The sequence below is a fragment of the Chrysemys picta genome, chromosome 9 (genome assembly GCF_011386835.1).
Source record: "Chrysemys picta bellii isolate R12L10 chromosome 9, ASM1138683v2, whole genome shotgun sequence".
Lineage (NCBI taxonomy): Eukaryota > Metazoa > Chordata > Testudines > Emydidae > Chrysemys > Chrysemys picta.
Window position 1 is genome coordinate 82997571 of NC_088799.1, and position 21867 is coordinate 83019437.

Genomic DNA, 21867 nt, shown 5'->3' on the forward strand with positions numbered 1-21867 from the left:
GCTTTAAAGTCTGTGACCAAACAGGCTCCCTGCCAGACAGGGGAGAAGGCAGATATTTACCTGTCTTCTGTGTAAATGAAACATGGTGGAATCAAAACAGTGGAAGCCCCATTTACTTGCAGGGGGATAGGAAGCCCACAGGACGGGAAAAACAGCCTGGGGTCATCCTGCCTCTTGAAAGAAAGTGACTCAACTTTGGAAGATATAAGCAAAGACAGAAACCATCTTTAGCATTCATCTCTAAACAGGCACAAGAGAACAGAGCTGTAGCAAGCTGAGAAAGATGGGTTCTTCCCCCAAGACGGGTTTGAAATCTCTGGAAACCAAATATAGGTGAGAAACCTGCTTAGGCAAAGATCTTTCATATAGGAAGATAAGAGAAACCAGCCTGTTGTACTTCTATGGAAGGTCGTAACTGAGGGATAGTCACCCATGGCTGGGAAGAAGGAAGATTAGTGAGAGAGACCATCCTAAACAAAGCCTGTACCTTGCTAAATTAAGTTTTAGGCTTCCACGTTTTTCCCCTTGTAACATTTTCTAATTTTATCTCTTCTACTTGAATTCACTTAAAATCCTATCTTATTTTGTTAATAAATGTGTTTTATTATTAATATAAACCAACTCAGTGCTGTGTTTAAAGGAAAGGGTGTATTTACCTCAGTTAAGTTAATAAGATGTGATATGATTTTGTGTCTTTCGAGGAACAAACAAACCTTATTATCTCTCTGAACTGTCCAGAAGAAGAGAGCTGGATGTTAGAGCTCAGTTTTGGGAAAATTCAGGACTAGGAGTGTGTTGGGGTCACCTGCAATCGTTAACTGCAGTTGGTAGAGACCAGGGAACATGACTGGTATGTTGCTGGTAGGTTGCTGGGGTCAGAGTTGCTGGACCAGGGTTACAATTATACAGAGAGAAGGTGTGACCTGCATGCTTCTTGCTGACTGTGAACGTCCGAGGCAGGGAATTACAGTAGCAAAGCATTTGAGGAACCTGGGGTTACAGGGCAGACAGTGACTCAACCCCTCACTAGATCTGGATTGCACCCCTGAACTGCGTAATGCCGCCTCTGTCTCCTTTTCCTACTTGTTCTTCCTGCAGAGATTCAGAGCTGTCTGTCACACAAGTTGAGACTGGTTTTGAACACTATCTTACAGGTAGGTAACAGGAAAGGTACATTTCCTTGGCAACTGGTTGTGTAGTTAGGCATCTTTCTGAGATTTCATCCGTTATTGGGGGTTAATCTCCAAGTGATTCTGGATGGTGTCAAAAGTCTGGATTCATGTACAGGATGAATCCGATTTGGCACATCCCTAGTTCCTATTGCCTGTTATGAAAAGCAAGTGTTAACTTTGATAGCCTTTGATTTACTCCTTCCTAAACCAGCTCAGATTAAACAAGGTGTAGATAATAGAGCAGTCAGATAGTAACCTTATTGGCAAGCCTAATCAACAAATGACACAAGGAAGGAGAAAAATCAGGATAATTTCTGCCTGTATCTAACAATCCTCATGACAAATGCCCTCCTGTTCCCCCAGATGCATTTTACTAATTTCGGGTCAGTTGGTTGGGATCTGAGGGCCTAATTCTGCTCTCATTTACATCATGGTGTGAAAATCTGGAGTAACTTCAGTGAAGTCAGTAGTTACCAGTGTAAGTGAAGGCAAGATTTGACCCTGAGAGCTCAGAGATGATTTATAATTTAACTGGGCGAGTCTCTTTCATTCATCTCGCCTTTCCCCCTCTTCCCTGTACATCTCTCTCTCCTCCTTCCTTCCTCTATTTATTTTTATTTTCTAATATACTAATCATAGGCAATAGCCGTGTAAGGAAGAGAAGCATGAAATACCATAGATACCCCATGGTGTGCAGTGCAGAAATGCGTTCCAGAAGAGGGGACATGCTGGGTAGCATGGTCGGTTGGAGAGCTGGCACTGGCATAGCTAAAGCAACCTCTATATTTCCGTAGTATTTGATTTGCAGTCAAATGTGGTTACGAAAGTACTGTGGCATGCCAATTCATGATTTAAGATGTGCATGTTCTCTTGAGTCAAGTGTTCAATTTGACAGACCATCCCTTCACTTGAGTGACATAACCACTGCTTCCAAAGCTCAAGATAGTGGCAGTAGTTATTATGCCTGTAATCATAAAGCTTCCTTGCTACGCTAGTAGGTAGTCTCGTTACCGTATATTAATCCATCTCTTCCCCTTGCCTCCCTCCCACACAAGTCTGGCATCAAGCGACTTTTCTTGACTGTATTATATAAAGGCTGAAGAAGGACCGAAAGGGCAAAAAACTTCAGGCAACCTTCCTGAATTGTTTCTGCATTATCTGCTCCTTCCATGACCTTCATTGTCTCTCATATTTGGGGCATCTGTCCAGGCTTTTGAATGGCAGTGTTACGGGATGCCAATTTCTATAAGTAACAAGTACTAGTGGGAGTAAGGATGGATATCAAGTCACCAATATGGGCGTGTCTATGGAAATGAGAGGATGGAACATTAGTGTGGGATTAACTATGGTCATGAATGTATTAAGCCTGTGAGCATGCCCAGATATTTCCTGGGACTTGAACGCCCAGGTGGAATGGGGTGCTTCTGCAGTTACAAACATGCCATGCTTTCTTTCCAACTAACCTGACTCCCAAATGCTTATTAGACAATAGAGTATGTTAATTTTCATAAACAGAATAAGAATTATATGTCAGGCCCTTGTTGCTGGTACATGCCAGTGGTCACTGTCTCTGTCTCTGTGTCCTTGCACAAAAGGACTACAGGCATTTTAGAAAGGGACACAAAGTCAGTCCATAACTGAAGAGTCACACAGCAAGAGATGACAATGGACCATGGGGAGTTGCAGAGGGAAGGGCCAAGGTTAAGGATAAAGAATATGTGAGTTGCTTTATGTTGTGTACATATCTTGTTACCTTGAAATTATTTCCGTATATGATATATGTATATATGTGTGTGTAGTGTATAGGGCAGGGCTCATGAGTTAAGATGGAGTATTGCTAAGGCTTGTGGTCTCCACATTCCATACTTGCAAAAATTAGGATAGGCGAGGACTGCCCTGTAGATCTCTAGGGGGCTGTATTTGGCTCAGTGGCTGCAGTGTGCTCATCCCTTACTATTAAAATGAGGCCTTATCTCCTAGAAACGAGATTTATTCAGTGTAGTGTTGCTAATGATTTTATTGTGAGTCTTATATTTTGCTTTTTTCTCAAAGTTCCTGATCCTGGAGTCCCGAGATTATGAAATAATCTCCGTTTTCATTACAGAAATATAGTTTTTAGCCCTCTATGGTTGCAGAGAAAAGTTTGAAAATGTGCCCTGAGTGCACCCTAAAGGCTCCAAAACCAGAAAGCAAAGAAGAAAATGGAAATGTATAATTTTTAAGTCAATCTCAAAATATTTTGGAGCCTGACTCATAATTTTTAAACACTTGGGGTTGACAACACAGCAGATCACTTATTAAAGGTGAAATAACTCCCTATAACAAGGCACTTGGCCCCCCGATTAATATGGATTAGAGTGTTTGTAGGAAAAACAAGAATAAGCAGGAGGTTTCTGCCTGACAGTTCATCCTTTCCAGGAACATTTTTGGAGGCTGGATTTTTCAGATGGGAAACCCTCTTTAACTGAGAGCAACACAGCTGGGTTTCCTGTCACCAAATATGAGAAACTTGGGTAGGATTGCAGAGTTGTGCGCAGCTATAAATAGTTCACTTATGACGCTCTCTCTCTCTCTTGTCAGTCACATCCAGAAATAATGAAGACTGTCAGAGTATATATTAAAGATACGAGGATGAAAGGTGGCTTGATTCAACTAGAGCATGCTAGGTGCGACCCAGTTAGTACCAAGTTAGTGCGGCACATCCTTCTGCTTCTTCACTCTGCTTTGCTTTGGCTTCATTTAAAAAAAAATAAATTTAGGACCAGATTCGCTGCTACATCCCAGCTATGCCGAGAGCTAGGGGAGAGTGATAAATAACCACGTGGCGCTGCTTGTTGTTTCCTGATTCAAGCCTGCCCAAACCATGCCAGTGGCGGATCAGACTGAGGGGAGTTCTGTTCTGCCGGGTCCTCTTCCCTCTCATGTCCTCGACACATCCACTTCTTCCCCTATGTTGGGATATCTGGTTTGGGTCTGGCTCTCCTCTAGTAACTTTTTGGTTACCACTGACTTATGCAGGAATCATGGAATTGGGGAACAAAGTGGAAAGATTTTGATTGTAATTGAAAAAAGATGTTTGTTGAAAAACGTTTGAGTGACAACAGGAATGGAAATGGAGACCAAGAACTTGAGTATCAAATACATTTCTTTCATGCATAAGCCTTATGGAAAAACCTGTAGAATTCAAATGAGATGATAAATTTCATTTGTTTTTTTGGACCATCTTTCAGAAATCAATAGAGAACTGTATCCCTCCCCTAGAATTGTGCACCAAGAGCAGAAAGCAGGGGCCAGCTTTAATTGATACCGTTTTGTTCCCTCCCATCCCAGTATGTGGCCTCCCATCAGTTTCATCTGTCCCCCTCTGCCTCTGAAGTTTTAATTTTGTCAGCTGGCATGAAAGGGAATAGAGGATCTTGAAAGAGGCTGTAGCAAGAATCATGACGTCTCATGTTGTTTCTCTGGGCATTAAGTAAAAAAGAGAACCCCCTTTGTCATGCCTGATGATAGAAATAATGAAACCTCTATTGTATTTAAATACGTGTCTGTTCCAGAGATGGATTATCCCTCATAGGAGGCAGATTGGCCGAGAGGAATGAGGAACCGCGTAGGGAGTCAGAATTTCTACTTCTGGCAGTGCTGCCGACTCACTGTGTGGCCTGGGGCGAGTCCCGTCTTTCTCTCTGCGCCTCCTCTGACAAATAGGGAGCATGGCATTGACATGCCTGCCAAAAAGGGACATGCTGTGAGGATTCATTAGCTGTTGCCACAGAAGTGCGCCATATTCTATTGTTTTCTTCCCCACCCAGTGCCACATTGGCTGACCCAATATATGTCAATGATAGAAAGTTGATTGCGCCTCTAAGGGTGCATGATCTCACTGGTGAAGAACTCACCTTGGGTATCTTTACCTTTCACCCATGCAGGGGTCTGTCGTTTCATTCTCCAGGTTACAGAGCCTGGAAACAGAAAGAGGAGGAGGGAGAGAGAGTTAAATAGTCAGGAAGAAGCAGAACCAAAGTGGTTGGGGGAGGTGAGGGGCATCAGCACAGGGGCTTACTCCTGAAAGACTGACTGGCTGGGCAGCTTGGTTCCAGTCTAATGGGGACTTAGTAGTAATAAGAAGCAAGATCTCACTTACCTCCTTCACAACTGTCAGCGGAAACCCAAATGACTAACTCTGAGCACAAATGGATTTGCTGACTCTGCAGATTTGGGAATCCCATAGCAAAGGGGGATGAGGGAGAACCGAGGAGGCAGCGAAGAAGAGGTGAAGAGCAAATTATCATAAGCTCCACTGTTTTTATTCCCCCTCATTTCCTCCCCCGTACATTTCCCGTCCCTCCCAATTCACCCTTGAATGCACATAGTTTTCAAAGCACATGTGGAAAAGGGAAGCAAGAAAAATCCCCCTCTGCCTGTGCTTCAAATGAATACATAAAATAAAATCCCAGGTAGTGAGGAGGCTGCTATTAACGTGCTCTTGACAGGCACGAGACTGCTGGGCTGAGGGATGTCTGACTGAAGAGTTAGGCTGGGGTAGGGGTAGGGGCGGGGGAGAGGGGGCTTCTCTTTTCCTTTCAGCTCTCTGCAAGTGGTGGGTTCCCCCCCCCTCCCTGATAATAAGGACATCATCAGAAGCAACATGCAGTGGCTAAGGGATGGCTCAGGAATGGTGAGTTCAGGTAGCTATGTCTTTCTCTTTTCCTCCTATTGCAGTACTTGGAAGGGGAAATAAGCCTCAGTCCTTTCTCCAGACTCCTTCTTTACTCTCTGTCCTTGAGAATCATTGATCATGCTGTAGCCATTTTAGGGACCCTGCATTACAAAACTGCTGAGCCAAAGAAGAGATTAAAAGAAAGAAAATGACATGGCAGAGATTTGGCAGGTTGGGGGGTGGCTTTCTGGAGGGGTGCCTGTGTGTGAGGAATATCATTTTCCAGGGGTTAGCGTGCGGTGTGTCGGGTGAAAAGAATCACAGAGGGACAGAAGAGAACTGGAAATGGGGGTGTTGGTTGTCAACAGCATTGTTGCAAGTGGAACCGATCCGATCTGTCTCTTCTGTGGCAGATGAGTTGGGGTGTGTGTTTTATTTGTTACTAAGCTGTCGCGTTCCTGCTGTCACTTGGGTCTGGACTGTAAAACACCCATCTTAAAAGCGGAGGCTTCAAGAAAGCAGTTTAAACGATGACAGCCAGTTTACAGCTGTTCTTGCTGCTCGTGACTGGAGTGCAGCTTTGTGTTGATTTTTTTGTTGTGGTTGGGGAAGCCAGGGAAATTCCCCCACCTCAGACAGGGCTATCTGTTCAATAACTTCCGGACTGAGAGAGACAGTTCCCCCTTCCTCTCCCCAGATCTCTCTCTCCTACAGAACTGCCTGTGCTTTGTAATATTATTTGCCTGAGCCCTTTCTTTATACACTAGGCTTTTTTCTTTCAGTACAATTTCCCCCTGATGCTAACACTGCTGCATCTCCACTGAGAGTAGCAATGAGGAGAACCGTAGAGTAGACCTGGTCTGAGCAGGTTTAGACAACATAGTGCTTAGAGCACGGGGGTCACCTGGGAACCCTGTCTGCACTTTGGCTACTACTGGTGGAACTGAACCGATCTTAGCAGTGGTGGGAAACATTTCAGAGGAAAGCCTAGTACAGAAACAGCTGTAGGTTACCCATTGATCCCAGTCCATAGCTTTGAGACCTTTTGTGCAGGTTCTTCCCTCACCTTCCATCCCCTCTGAGAAATGTTATACAAATTTGAGCTCTAGAGGTTCACACTGCCTAAAGACTCTGAGCCCGTGATCTAAGCTGAGTGTCGGGGTGTGGGCAGCTGTCCTGTGTCAGACACCATGGTATTTAGGTTTGTATTTAATGTTTGTCTAGCACCTGGTACCGATTCAGGATTTTGTTTTTTCTTTTAAAAACATCCAGGCTTTTAATTTCTTTCTCTCTCTCTCCTCCCCCCCCCCCCCCAATCCCATCCATCCAAGTGTAATTCTCCAGTAATGAATTCTCCCTGCTCCAACTGGTGTCTAAGCAACCGAAGTCACCAGGCACGAATTTGCCTATTTACATTTTCAGAGATTATCAAGTTGAAAGAGAGCAATGGAGAAAGGCCCAATGTCTTTCTTTCCTTCCTCTTTTATTTTACCTCCTAGGCAACTACTGTGCTGTGATGGATTTGGGGTGTGGGGCGGTGGCTAGGGGAATTGCTATAGCCAAGATGAGGTGCTGTTACTCCCTCTTGTCTGGTGATCTTTCTAACTATTTGTCATCAGAAAGGGACACTTTATTTTTCACTGATCACTCGAAGCCTCTTTTCCTACAACCCCTTAAAAATAAAATATGGCGACTGCTAAAGAGCCTATAATATTTTTGTAAACACAGTCTGGGAGATTTTTTTGAAAGTGAAAGTTTAGGCAGATGACTTCCAGTGCCATGATTTCTGTAGCTTTTTCAAAGGGTTAACAATCACAAGAGTATTGAAATTATTCTATCTATCATTTGAAAATGGAGCAGACAATTGATAAAAACAAATAAGATTTGCATATGAGATATTTATGAGCAGTAATGCTGCAGCATGGTGTGAAGGGGCTTAAATGGTTTAAGCGATTTAATAGGTGGCAGTCGTCTCTCAATGTTGAATCAAAGTTCCAGCATTTTGGTAGGGGGGCGCTATGATGCTGCAGGTGCTGTCTCTTGGCTGAGCGGTGAGGCTGAGTTCCTGATCACTTGGGCATTAACAAATCTGCACACTATTCCCAAGACAAGGAGTGTCAACCCAGATGTCCAGGCCAAATTCCAATCCAAATAGTTATATTCCATCCTACTTATATTCCTCTTGTGGTTCCCATTGGGTAAGTTACTTTTTACTTTCTGTCTTTAAACTGTTGGGTCATGTTGCTGTGCTCTGTTGAACAGTGTCATATTCCACCCCAGATATTGCTGCCCTTCAGTGGAGGCTGAAGTGATCGGAATATATGTAGTCTAGAAATCATCATCAGAAAAGCAGTGTAGAAATGTAAAATGGTCTTATACTCTTACTGCTGGAGTGAGGTTCACTATTGCACTCACAGATGCTAGGCTACCATAACCTATGGTATGATAGAAAACCTTAACCTCTCATCCAAATGAAATTAGACCTGTTTTCATGAGCATCCATCAAGCCATCCACAACAGTTCTCACTTGTATAGATTTCATTGTTTTATGAATTCTGATTAAAGAACATCAAGAAAAGTATGTTTCAGTTACAACCAGTGGGCCAGATTCTGCTCAGTTGCATTAGTGTAAAACTGAAATAACGTCATTTATTTATAACATGATACATAAATGCTGCTTTTTACTATTCTCATCACTAGATTAAGACAAGGAGTTACACTCATTCTTTTACAATGCTAGTCACGTGTATCGAAGACACAGATCCATATATTTTACAGTTGGTCACACCTTTTATTCTGGTAGTAGGCTGTTCTTTATTTCTAAACCTGCCACTTAAACCTTGCTATTATTCTGTCATATTAAGTTGTTGGGTTTGTGTATGTGCTGCTTTCTATTTTTTAAACAATTAATCTTTTGCCAATTATGCTAGCTTCTTGTGAGGGTATTTTACACGGTTCATTGATATTGAGTAGGTTGCTAAACTCTGCAAGTATCCGTTTCTAACCCTGCAAGCTGAAACTAACTGTCATTGCTAGTGATAAGAATAAATATACACAGCCGATCAGCAATGCAGGTAAGATGATTGTCCGGGTAGGAGTTTCCTCACTCAGAATATTGATCCATCATGAAAATCAAATGAGCCATTTTAAAGTCATCCACACAATATGATATTTTCTGAAATGCTCCCAAGGTGGATTAAAGATATGTTTTTTTTCAAGCATAGTCTGTATTTATTAAAGAAAATAGAAGCTTGTATCAGTAATATAGCTTTGTTTCCTCTTTGAGTCTTATTCTGGGCTCAATCCCGTGCCCATGGAAGGCAATGCAAAGGTTGCCATTGGCTTTAACAGGTTCAGAGTCAGGCCCCTTTAAAGCAGATTGTCGCAGCAAACCTAATTTTGTGCATTTTTTTTTTTTAAATTCAGTTGCTGGATTTTTCACATAATCATTTAAAAAAAAATCCTAACTCTTGCAAATCAAAGTGGATAAAATGGGACCTGAAATTAAACAAAAATTAATTACATGAATACAAATGCAAACTCTAGCGGAGAGGCCATGTGGAGTGCAAATCAGCAGCCGAACTTCCACATAATCTTATCTAACTTGTTCTTCCCCAGTTATCAGTATTTAAATCAAACAGTCCTCCAGGTAGCACAGGCTGCTCACACTCCAGCATTTGAATGGGTTCAATGTCAGAGAAAACTGGCTGAGAATCTGGACAATTTTTTTTTTTAAAGCTAATGATTAACTCAGGAGATAAAAACCTCCCAATGCCCATGTGTAGGAGGACAATAGGATTCATTTGAGGAGGCACTGACCCCCTCCGCTCCCACTGAGATTAAAGTGAGCTGAGGGCACTCAGCAGCTTGCAGAATCTGGCCCATTGCAATAATATGCACAAAGAGAATTGCACTGTCCTGCAGAGTGGATTGGAGCACTCGGAGAAGGTGAACGCTGCACCCTAACCCAGAGTTTTCATCACCACTGAATGCTGCACCCAAACCTAGAAGGGCCCTTTCTCCAGAAAGAGAATGGGTTATTTCAAGTCTATTCCCATTCATGTTGGACTCTGTTGTCACAGAAGATTGACACTTGGCTCAAATGTGCACTTTCTGTGCTGTTGATTAGAAATTCCTGAAGGATTAAGCTTGTTTCATAGTGGAATTTTCCCCACACATTATTTATTTTCTGAGCATCTATTGGACCATGCTGATTTTCCCTCCACACCCATATCCTATACCCTTAGGACAGTTTGGATGTTTCAACTTTAGTCTCCCTCTGGTTTTATTCTTATATGAGTGCACAATAAACACATGGGCTAATAAATAGTTGATAATGTAATAACTAATAAAACAATCAATACCTGGCATGGGATGAAGGTTGGTCCTGTGACTAAATCATAGGACAGAATCAGGAGACCTGGGTTTTATTCCCATCTGTGTCATAAAGTTGCCGTGTAAACTTGGGCAAATCTCAGTCACTTCACCTCTGTCAATTCTCACATCTGTAAAATAGACATAATAATAACAACTTCCTTACCTCACCAGGGTGATGTGCTGATTCTGTTACTAATATTTGAAAGACACTTTGAGATCCTTGGATGGAAGGTGCCAGAGAAATACAAAGTATTATTTGTATAATATCAAGCAATATGCACCCATTGTGAAACCAAAAGCGCCAAGTGGTTGGTCCGTCTGCCTGTCCGTCCATCTCATGTCCATCACTGTAGTATTTGAGCATAGCAGTTGTCTTACTTTTCACTGACATTATATTTACTAAGAATTGATTCGTTTGAACGTAGGGATGCTTAAAAAAAGACTTCTTGAGAAATCTCTGAAATGCTTCACGTTCACATGCTCATCTATTTATGACATTAGCTTCTTCTGCTCCAAAATTGTTGCTTTGGTGATCTTCCAGCCTGGCTGTTAGTTTGAACATGACTAATTCTTCAAGTGACTAAGCTGTTAGATAACAGAAAATCATCAAATTGTCTCAGCCTCCAATAGTTTCTATTGTTATGAAAAGACATCTTGTCTAAAACAAAACAACACAAAAAACAAAACACCTGCCTATTATGTAGTGTAGATAAGCAATGGAAGGTGCATAGTATTAGAGAATGACCTAAATTGCAAATTTTGGTTCCAGATTATGAAATCCCTAAAATGTGAACATGTTTAGATCCTGGTATCTGGCTTGGTCTATTATAGAGAGATGGGCCAGATGCAAACTCCAGATCCTGGTTCAGGCTCCAGTTCAGCAAAGCACCTAAGTATGTGCTTAAATCCCATTGACCTCAATTACACATAACACATGCTTAAACTCAAGTACACGCTCAAGTGCTTTGCTGAAATGGGGCCTCAGATTTTGAACCCCCCTCTTCCTCTCCCACAAAATTCAGGACCCAAGCTTCAGACATGTAACGTATATTATATCTAAACTAAATATTATGCTCGGAGAATATTAAGGTTGCACAGTTAAGTACTCAACTCCAGGAATGCCAAAGCTGAGGCTGCATGCGTAGTTTAGCTCCACCCCATTTGTGCGCATGCTTTACCATACACCTTTCATTATATAGTCGCATACTGTTTTGTTTCTCAAAGAATCCAACATAATACCAGAGAATTGCATCTTCTGCGTCTGTATGCTGGTCCATATCTGCCAGATAGACATAGTGACCTTCAGGCACTTTCTGATAACTCTTGTCATCTCCATGCCTGCCAAAATTTCCCAGTTTACTGTAGCCCCTTTCGTGTCATAAAAATGTCACCTTTGGACTTGGAAGTCCTGTGTGACTGATGAGGGGGGAAATCCTCTGGGATGAAGGGGGTAATCTTTGTTGTAGGTGGACTATTGTACTGTATTATATGGAGGACCAAATCCTGTACAGATTTATACATGGTGCATCCCCATCCCCAGTTAGTGGGAGTGTGTGTGGTGTTGTCAGCCAGTGTGGAATACGGAAGGAATCTCCTCTGATTTAAAAAAAGAAATTGATGTAAACTTCAAAAAATGCAGATAACATTCTCATGCGACAATAAATTCATACATCCAGTGCCATCCGGTTGGAATTGCTATTTTTTCCTGGCATACTGGGGTCATCTCTTTCATGGAACAGGTGCCAGATCCACTGGGAGTTCACTGGGCTCTTCTTTCATTTTTTGAGTAGATGCTCGTGTTCTGAGAGGTGCTTCTAATACCCTGGGTTAATTTATAGGATATACACTGATCTTGTGTATTTCATAACAAGATGATGTTCATCCAGTACCCACTGTTCATCTTGACGAGGGAAAACCAGGGCCAAATATAACCAACAGCCTCTTTAAGGGGCAGGAGAAAAACAACTAGCTGGGGGAAAGGAAACACCAACAACTGATTTTTAACAGGTCCTTATCGTTCTTTGCATGTGGTCTAATGGCTAGAACAAGGAATTGGGAGTTAGGACCATTGGTTCTAGTCCCACCTCTGCCACTGACCTGCTTTGTGACACTGAGCTAGTTGTGGAATTCTCCCTGTGCGCCACTTTTCTCATGCATAAAATGAATGTGTTAATATTTCTTGTAACAAGGCAGTCTGCTTCTTTAAGGGCCAGGAGGTCTGCAGCCAGCCTGCCCTGTTCTGAGACAGAGCCCTTTTTAGAACAGGTGTTTGGGCCGAGGAGAGGGGATTATTAGACGCTGCTGGGAAGGGGGTCAGATGATTCCTATAAAGGGCTGAAGAGCTCAGGGGAAGGAAGTTGGCTTCTAAAGCAGGTGGGAGAGATGCCAGGGGAAGGGCTCCTGCAAATAGCTTTGGTTTGGTGTTCCTTTGTGAGTTCTACATATAAAGAATTAAACTGTGCTCTGAAGGAAGGGCCTGAACAGACTTTTGGCATGGTGCTAGTCCTTCCTGGGCTGGGGAGACAGAGGCTAGCAGCTTATGCTTCCCTATCCTGCAAGTCTAATAGGAGGCTTAATTAATGACTGTTAGTCAAACTTTGTTAAGAACTCCCTGGATGAAAGTTGCTAGAAGAGTGCACCACATTATTGTTATTGGTATTTCAAATTCTCAGGCCTTTGATGAGGGAGCAGTGTGAATTTTTTACACCACATCAGGGGAGGTGCCTGAAACAGACACATACTTGAGCAGATTTGATCTTAACCCATGCTCTGAAGAGGGAGAGACTCTGCTGCAAAGGGTCTAATTAAACCATCGCTTTCTACAAGGATAGCCAACGACCCACAGCTGAGTGGAAAACTTTCTTTTCTCCTGCCCTTTCCCCTCCAAGGCTTATGGTGTTGTTTGTTGGTATGTACATCATGGATCATACTCTTTTCATTTTGCTCAACATGTCAGCGCTGCACTATTAATTGCTGGACCTCGTCAGGCTTAGACAGCTGAAAACACTCTATTAGATGTGCTCTTTAGCAGTACAGGAGAGGTGATGCATTGACTTTTAAAGAATCTTACTATGTTGTGGCAAAACTGAAACATATCCTTGATTCTCACATGGAACAGCTTTGTATCCTTTGTGACAAAGTTCCTCCTCTATCTTGGCGGGTCCTGTGCTTAGTGGCGGATTTTTTTGCCTCAGAGATTCACCATGTGGGTTGGGGAACAGCCCAGAGACCTTCCCCTCTGGAAGAACCCACAGTCCAGGTCAATTGGGAGGTTTGGGAGGAACCTGGGCTAGTCTCTACTACGGGTTCCAGCCCAGGGCCCTGTGGACTGCAGCTGTCTCTAGTGCCTCCTGTAACAGCTGCATGACAGCTACAACTCCCTGGGCTGCTTCCCCATGGCCTCCTCCAAACACCTTCCTTATTCTCACCACAGGACCTTCCTCCTGGTGTCTGATAACGCTTGTGCTCCTCGGTCCTCCAGCAGCACACCCTCTCAGCTCCTTGCGCCTCTTGCTCCCAGCTCTTCACACTCGCACCACAAACTGAAACCCAGGTGCCCTGATTAGCCTGCCTTAATTGATTCTAGCAGCTTCTTCTTAATTGGCTCTAGGTGTCCTAATTAGCCTGCCTGCCTTAACTGGTTCTAGCAGGTTCCTGATTACTCTAGTGCAGCCCCTTTCTCTGGTCACTCAGGGAACAGAAAACTACTCATCCAGTGACCAGTATATTTGCCCTCTACCAGACTCCTGTACCCCACTGGTCTGGGTCTGTCACACCTTTCTGCTTTTGAGCATCTGGCTCCTTCTTCCTCAAGTCCATCATCAGGCACACTGCCCATGGGTTCTGTAAGACTGACAGAAGGTGAAATCAATCTCCACTTGCAGCCATCAGATTTCATGTGGAGATCTTTGCAAGGTTGTGAGAGGGAACTGAATGTTCACCTCCAACCTATGGGGCAGGGATAGTTGCTACCGCCCTCTACAAACCATGGGGTACATCTAATCAAAGAACCAGCACCTCCATCCAAGGCTTATCTATCCCCAAAGCCTTAAAAGTGTCAACCTATTGGGAACGGTACAGAGATCCCTTCCAGGACAGGCAGAGATGCAAGGACTCCTGTAATCACTCCACCTTTTCCCTTCAGCACCGTGCAGCTTAGTGCCTTGCATCCATCCTTTGTTCCCTCCATAAATTTCCCCCATGGGGAATGCTGAGGGGGACTATTTCCAAGCATTTTTTCGAAAAGCTGAGTGAGTGTAGGTATGAGATTGAGCACTGAGCCTTTAAGGGGTGCAGAACACACAAGGGTAGCCTGGGAAGGGGGTGGGCCAACGTGACATTAACCCACCTTGGTGTCCTCAGGTTTCTGGGCTGTTGCGGGGGCTAAAATGGCCTCAGTGTAAGTTAAGCAGCCAGGGAGCTAAGTTGCAGCAGCTGTGACTCTGCAACCCTCAACACACACCCTTAATGTGCCTCCTCCTGCTCATGGCCCCACCCACATGCACCCTGAGTTGGCCTGTATAAGGCAGTCGCTAGCATACCAATGCACTGCCTGCACCAAGTATATTCTCCTTCAGCTGGCTGGGGCTTTTACAGCCTCTCCATCAGCATAGAGGGATTGTAGCATATGGGAGAATCCATCCAAGTGCATGTCCCTATAAAGTGTCTGAGAAAAACAGAGGGGAGGGCAGAAGGTGAGCTGAGCACCAAAACAAGCCTTGTGACCATGTCTGTTACCACTTCAAACCATAGCTTTGGGGAGAAGAAGGAGGGAAGCAGTTAGCTCCTCAAAGCAGAGACTAGACAAAGCTGGGAGCATTTCTCGTATGAACTCCTTTCACGAGAGGAGTAAAAATGTCAGTGTTTGCCTGGTGGAAACATGTCACAAAAGGAATGAGAAGGGGCACTTTTCCAACCCAGAATGACTTCTGCAATGTCCTGCAAGTGAGTTGTACAGGATGCAGGACAGGCTGTCCCATGCAGTTCAGGACAGGGGCAGCTGACTTATTTTAACCATTTGGGATAAACCAATAACCACTGGAATCTTTGCCCAAAATGCCAGCTGAAGCCAATGCCTGAACCCCAAGCAGGGATTTCCCTACTCCTCCCTCGAGTTTCCCTATCAGCCCACCCAGTGGTCAAACCAACCAACATGAAGAACATACTAAGAATATGTCATCTGAAGGTTCAAGTGGTGTATCTACATCCGAACAGCCCAAAGCACAAATGCAGCTACCTACTGAAGAAACAGTGTCTCCACAACCGAAAGGCAGTTCCTGATGTTTGTAGGTCAAACTTTTCCCATTTATCGAAGTTACAAAAGATGGCTACTAGTGCACCTCTTGCAAAAAATCTTATGAATAAGGAAAGCTTCCCATTGCTACCATTGGTAAAAGTGGAGGAGCTTGGTTTGCCAGATCAATCAGCAAAGCCAGCAATGCTGACAAACTATATGAAAAGGTTGCAAAACACCAAGTCTCTGGACTGCATCAACATGTAGAAAACCTTACAAACCAGTCACTGTGAAAGCCAATTTTAGAAGTTCTTATGAGATTGTTAATGCTGGAAACAACAGTTTATGCAAACAAATATGGTTGTCACATCATACTTTCTATTTTAGCAAGAAATACCACACACTACAAACTAGAGGTCAATGTTAATTGCATTGACGCTTGTTAACCCTAGGGTTGGACACTGGTTCTGAACAAGACTGGCAAATGCTCACTATCTTTCTGCAAGAAACTCAACTGACTGGTTAGAAGCATGCAGTACAATTGCGAAGGACTCAGCAGTTGAAAAAGTGAAGAACTCTCTCACCAAATTCAAAAATCTTTACATACATGGCTGATGAACACATCAATGCAAATGGGTGTCAAGTACTGTCATTGCGTACATTATCTTGAAGTTAGTGGTAGGCCAGTAGATGCATTTCTAGATGTTCAGGTTATAGAAGACACATCGGCTGCATCTGTGACAACCCACATCTTAGAAGAGTTAAATACTTGTAAATTGGACCACAAACAGATGGCTGCTTGTGCATTTGATGAAGCTGCAAACTTCTCTGGAAGACATGGTAGAGTAGAAACTTTGTTCAGAGAAAAGAATCTCTCCTATATACAGGGCCAGCTCTAGGTTTTTTGCCGCCCCAAGCAAAAAAAATTTTGACTGCTCCACATCCCAGCCCTGGGCTCCTTGCCACACCCCCCGCCACCCCAGCCCTGGGCTTTCCCCCCCTACCCGCACCCCCCTGCTGCCCCAGCCCTGCGCTCTCACTCCCCCACCCGCACCCCCTGCCGCCCCAGCCCTGGACTCTCCCCCCCCCACCTGCACCCCCCTTCCGCCACAGTCCTGGGTCATTGGTAATTCGCTCCCAAGGCAGGTCATTCAGAAGGAATTTTGAATGCGCACAGGACACAGGATTGGTTCCCATATGGTTACAGAACTGCAGTAAAGTGGAACAATTTTCAGCTTGTGTGATTGGAGGATATCTGGATGCATATTATAAGACTGTCCTACATAAATGAGGAAAAGTTGAGGTGCCTTTATTATTCTTTTGTTCCTCTCTTTCTTTCTATGGGGAATTTGCCAGTGCAATATCACTGTCTTCCTTTTAAACAAACAAACAAACAAACAAAAAGGCAATGGCTGTTGAAAATAGCAATTCCAGTCCTAATAACCACTAGGAAGCATTTCTTGCTCAATTTTATCCTACTTTTTCTACAGCAAGTTACAGTGGATCAGTATATTTGATTTGGGAGAAATGAAGTAACAGCTGCCCAAACTGAGCTTGAGCACTTCTGAATTTTGAGGTGTTCAAATCTGGAAGGCAGGTGCTGGGGTGGGGGGGCGCTCTGGCTGGGGCGCTGTGGCTCCGCCGGGGAGCATGGTAGCATGTATGCAGCAGCGTGTCTGGCGCTGCACGAAGCCAGACACACTGGTCTGAGTGGCACGGTAAGGGGGCTGGGGAGTTGGAGAAGGGGTAGGGGGCAGTCAAGGGACAGGGAGTGGGGGGGTTGGATGGGGCAGAGGTTCAGGGGGGCAGTCAGGGGCAGGGAGAAGGGGGGTTAGATGGGTCAGGGGTTGGGGGGGCAGTCAGGGGACAGGCAGCAGTTGGATAGGCATGGGAGTCCCAGGGGTTTGTCAGGGGACAGGTAGGAGGTGAGGTCCTAGGGGGTAAGTTGGGGACAAGGACCCTGGGGGGGGGTGTCTCAGAAGGGGGCAGTTGGGGACAAGGACCAGTGGGGCTTAGATAGGGGGTGGAGTCCTGGGGGGCAGTTGGAGCAGGGGTCCCTGGAGGGGGTGATCAGGGAGCAGGGGGGTTGGATGGGTTGGGGTTTCTGTGGGGGGCAGTCGGAGGGAGTGGATGGGGGCAGGGTGGGGCTACCCTCCCTCCCCGTGGAGTGTCCTATTTTTTGAATGTTAAAATATGGCATCCCTACTCACAGTGCAGCTCTCCATTCAGAGCAGACTGCAGCATGAGGTCTCAGCTTCCTCACTCCCTCCCCCTCTTTCCAGTTGGTAGTGGCCAAGAGAATGCTGGGAAATGTAGTTCTTTCCCTTCTCCAGGGCTGGCTCTATAGGCAGGGAGCTAACCAAGGAACTACAGTTCCCAGGGCCCCCTGTTGGTTCTCAGCTCCCATGCTGGATCCCTGCTGCCCCTGCAAATGGGCTGCCCCAAGCACGTGCTTGCTTTGCTGGTGCCTAGAGCCTCCCCTGCCTATATACACTGCAGAGACCATCTTAATTTCAGTACCTGGAAAGATAATGGAGCAAATAATTAATCTATTTTCAAACATCTAAAAGATAATAAGGTGATAAGTAACAGTCAGCATGGATTTGTCAAGAACAAATCATGTCAAACCAACCTAATAGCTTTCTTTGACAGGCTTTGTGGACTGGGGGGAAGTGGTAGATGTGGGATATCTTGACTTCAGTAAGGCTTTTGATACTGATTCACATGACCTTATAAACAAAGTAGGAAAATACAATTTAGATGGAGCTACTATAAGGTGGGTGCAATACTGGTTGGAAAACCATTCCCAGAGAATAGTTATCAGTGGTTTGCAGTCATGATGAAAGGGCTTATCAATAGGGTCCTGCAGGAATTGGTCCTGGGTAAAGTTCTGTTCAATATCTTCATCAACGATTTAGATTTAGAACTATTTGGCTTTAGGTCACAGATTTATTACTGACCAAACAATAAGTGACTGGACTGGAAGCTCTTACTATTTGATTTCTACCCAAAATTCATAAACCAGGCCCTGATCCATTGGAACAGTGCTTCTTAGAGCTGTCATTTTAACATAGCTTGTTGTGTCTGAAAAGCACAACGTTGTCATTACTAGTAACTTGCGAACAAGATTTAAAAAAAAATCAAATTGGGAAGTGTCACTATCCTTATTCTTAGTTTGTTAAAAACATGTCTCCTGTAAGAGGCTGCTATCAGCATGGGGCTGGATGTGAAATTTACCGACTTCTTACAGTTGTACACAATAGAGACACAAGGTGGGTGAGGAAATATCTTTTACTGGACCAACTGCTGGTGGTGGGAGAGACAAGCTTTTGAGTTACACAGAGCTCTTCCTTAAGTTTGGGAAAGGTACTCAGAGTGTCACAGCTAAATACAATGGGGCATAGATAGTTTAGCATAAGTAGTTAGCCCATGTTCTGGGTTGTACACAATGGCTGTTTCCTTGGCTGTTTTATGCCAAAAGAACATGATGTGGATTGGGAATTCCTTGTGAAAACCATGTAACTGTACTAAAAACACAGTCATGCTCTATCTACCTGTCTCGGGTTCTTATATGGCCCCCGCACCATAATATCTGAGCACCTCACAATCTTAGTGAGACACTATTATCCCTATTTTACTGATGGGGGAACTGAGGCACAAAGAGACTTGCCCAGCTTCACATAGGAAGTCTGTGGCAGAACAGGGACTTTAACCCAGGTCTCCGGAGTGCCAAGCCCTAACTACTGGGCCATCCTTCCTCTCTCTATTAGTGAATGCGGAGACAGCAGAGATTTCAAGGAGAATTGAACTATTTAAAGCATAAGTCATTACTGCTTGAGCTAAAGGAGTGTCTCCTTTAGTTGTGAGTAAGTCCATTAGAATCACTGGGGTTATCCCCTAGTGGGAGACATGATCACATGCCTTAAGCCAGTTTATTACAAATGCAGATGCGTGGCATGAGTCTATGGTGCTGCTTCTTTAGTGACGTAAGTCTCAAAATTAACAAGATTACAGTTGGTCTGTTTTCAGTGGCCTCTCCAATTTTCTCTGTATTCGAGTCCAGTACATTTAAAAAAAGTGAAATTTCTTAGTGGCAGCTACTTGAACCAGTTCTGATTTGCATCGTCTGTGTTATGCCTTCAGAACTGGCTCCTGCCTTCTGATACGAAACATGTCATCCTTGAACCCTCATTGTAAATTGTGGTTGTGAAAGCTCCTGTAATGCGAGTGTACGTGCATGCTGTCCCTGTGTGTATACACTAAGGTTATGGAGTGGATGGCCCACGAGGAGAGTTCAGATTTAGAGTCTGGTGTTCAGCACAAAGAATGACACACTTGAATCTCTTCTCTTGTCCATGCTCCTGCACATTTGTACCCTTTCAAGTCTCCTGCCAAATATTCTGCTGAGCATCAATGTGTTGAGTCACATGGTGGCAATTACTTGATGCCATGTTTGTGAGGTTAGCACACAACACAAGCCCCTAGTGATTCTGTTTGTAGGAAGTAGGGATGAGCGTGAGCCACAAGGTTAGGTTCCAAATCCAAACTCCCCCAGAGTCCAAGGGCATTTGGGTCTGGGATTTTGGTTTGGCCCATTTTAGAGACGGAGACCAGCTGTAAGTTAGGGTTCCTCTCAGTGGTGTAAGTACAGCAGTATGGTCTGGTACGCCGTACCTGCAAGATAGTTATAGCTGGTACTCCGTACTGGAAAGACACAGGAGGAGCAGAACGTGGGGCTGCCTAGCGGCCCCATGCCAGCAACTCCACGCCAGAGGACAGGGCTGAAGGCAGGGCTGGGGGTGGTACAGCTACATCAAAGGAGCTGTTGCCGGGAGCCCCGCATTCTCCTTTCTCCATGGCTCTCCCAGGAACCGCAGCGGCGAAAGAAGCAAAATGTGTAGCTCCTCTGGCATGGCTGTACCGCCCCAGCCCTGTCCTCCATCTTACATCACACATAACACAAGCCTACACTTACTCCTGACACACATCAACACAACACAGCACAGCCTACACTTACTCTAGACCTAGTCAGAAAATGGTAAATATTTTGTAGTCTCAGGGTACGTCTATACCCAGCCGCTAGTTCGGCGGCTGGCAATCGAACTTCTGGGTTCGACTTATCGCGTCTTGTCTGGACGCGATAAGTCGAACCCGGAAGTGCTCGCCGTCGACTGCGGTACTCCAGCTCAGCGAGAGGAGTACCGCGGAGTCGACGGGGGGAGCCTGCCTGCCGCGTGTGGACCGAGGTAAGTTCGAACTAAGGTACTTCGAACTTCAGCTACGTTATTCACGTAGCTGAAGTTGCGTACCTTAGTTCAATTTGGGGGTTTAGTGTAGACCAAGCCAGATGTCCACATCACAGAAACCATTAGCAGTCTCAGCAGAAGCCATAGTGTGAATGAGCCATGGAGCTTGGACTCCTATCCCACCCCAGAAATACTCCTTCCTTGCCAGGATGGGCTGAGAGTATGGGGCGAGCTTGCACAGTTACTATCTGGGCTGTACCTATTCTGTGAGCTAAAGATTCAGCACAGTGGTGGGCAACTTGTGGCCTGCGGGCTGCACAAGGCCTGTCAGGGTAATTCAGTGACGGGCCACAAGACGGTTTGTTTATATTGATTGTCCACAGGCACGGCCGCCCGCAGCTCCCAATGGCCGCGGTTCGCTGTTCCCGGCCAATGAGAGCTGCGGGAAGCAGCGCGGGCCGCAGGGACTTGCTGGCCGCCGCTTCTCGCAGTTCCCATTGGCCAGGAATGGTGAACCGCGGCTATTGGGAGCTGCGGGCGGCCATGCTTATGCTTTTTAGATCTAGAGGTCCTGAGTTCAGACCCTGGATATCTCCTCCGCATCCACGGCAACAGAGGTAACATGCCAACTTAGATCTTGTGATGAGAGAAGATGGCTCAAGGAGGCTTGGGCCACATCCACTTAAATTAAAGAGCCTAGCATCTTTCTGAAATCTTGGCAGTTTTTAATTTCAATGAAAACGACACTCATTTGTTGCCCGTCATCCTGGTCTCCATGCATAAACTTCCTGAGTAAATTCTCAAGAGCAGATTTCCTGGAATGCATTGAAGATCAGCCCTGATTTTCACATTTCAGCATGTAAGGCATGTGCATTGGCAGGTTTCTACATTCGTCTTACCCTTACTGCCATCAATCATTTGCTTTTCAGAATTCACTGAGTGTAGAGAGGGGACAGGAACTGGGAAACAAAGTATTGTATATTTATCTTTTAAGGACCTACATGACCTGGAGATGGGGGGGAAAGAGAGGGTTGTTTTGTGTTTTTGTTTTCTTAGTGTAGGAATGAACTTTCTGGATGGTTGTAGCATAAATACAATTACTACAACCCCTTTTCCCTTTACTCCACTCTTCTGTACATCTGTGTCCATGGGATTAAGGTATAATTTAGTTCTCTGTGCGGA

General features: G+C 44.7%; 1 protein-coding gene across 7 annotated transcripts in view; it reads left to right on the forward strand.

Moving 5' to 3' along the window:
• Positions 1-21867, forward strand: part of ARHGEF9 (Cdc42 guanine nucleotide exchange factor 9) — a 324587-nt gene that overhangs the window by 136679 nt on the left and 166041 nt on the right. Inside the window, exon 1 of one of the 7 annotated variants that reach the window (XM_024112460.3) lies at positions 5556-5857. The exons of 4 other annotated variants lie outside the window; for them this stretch is intronic. Coding sequence is in view for 2 of the 3 variants with exons in the window: in XM_065557245.1 (XP_065413317.1) it covers positions 7956-8027 (72 nt within the window). In the remaining variant the exon portion in view is untranslated. Of the gene's footprint in view, positions 1-5555; positions 5858-7849; positions 8028-21867 lie in introns of those variants that run through there. 2 more of the 7 variants (XM_065557246.1, XM_065557245.1) reach the window with 2 other exon arrangements.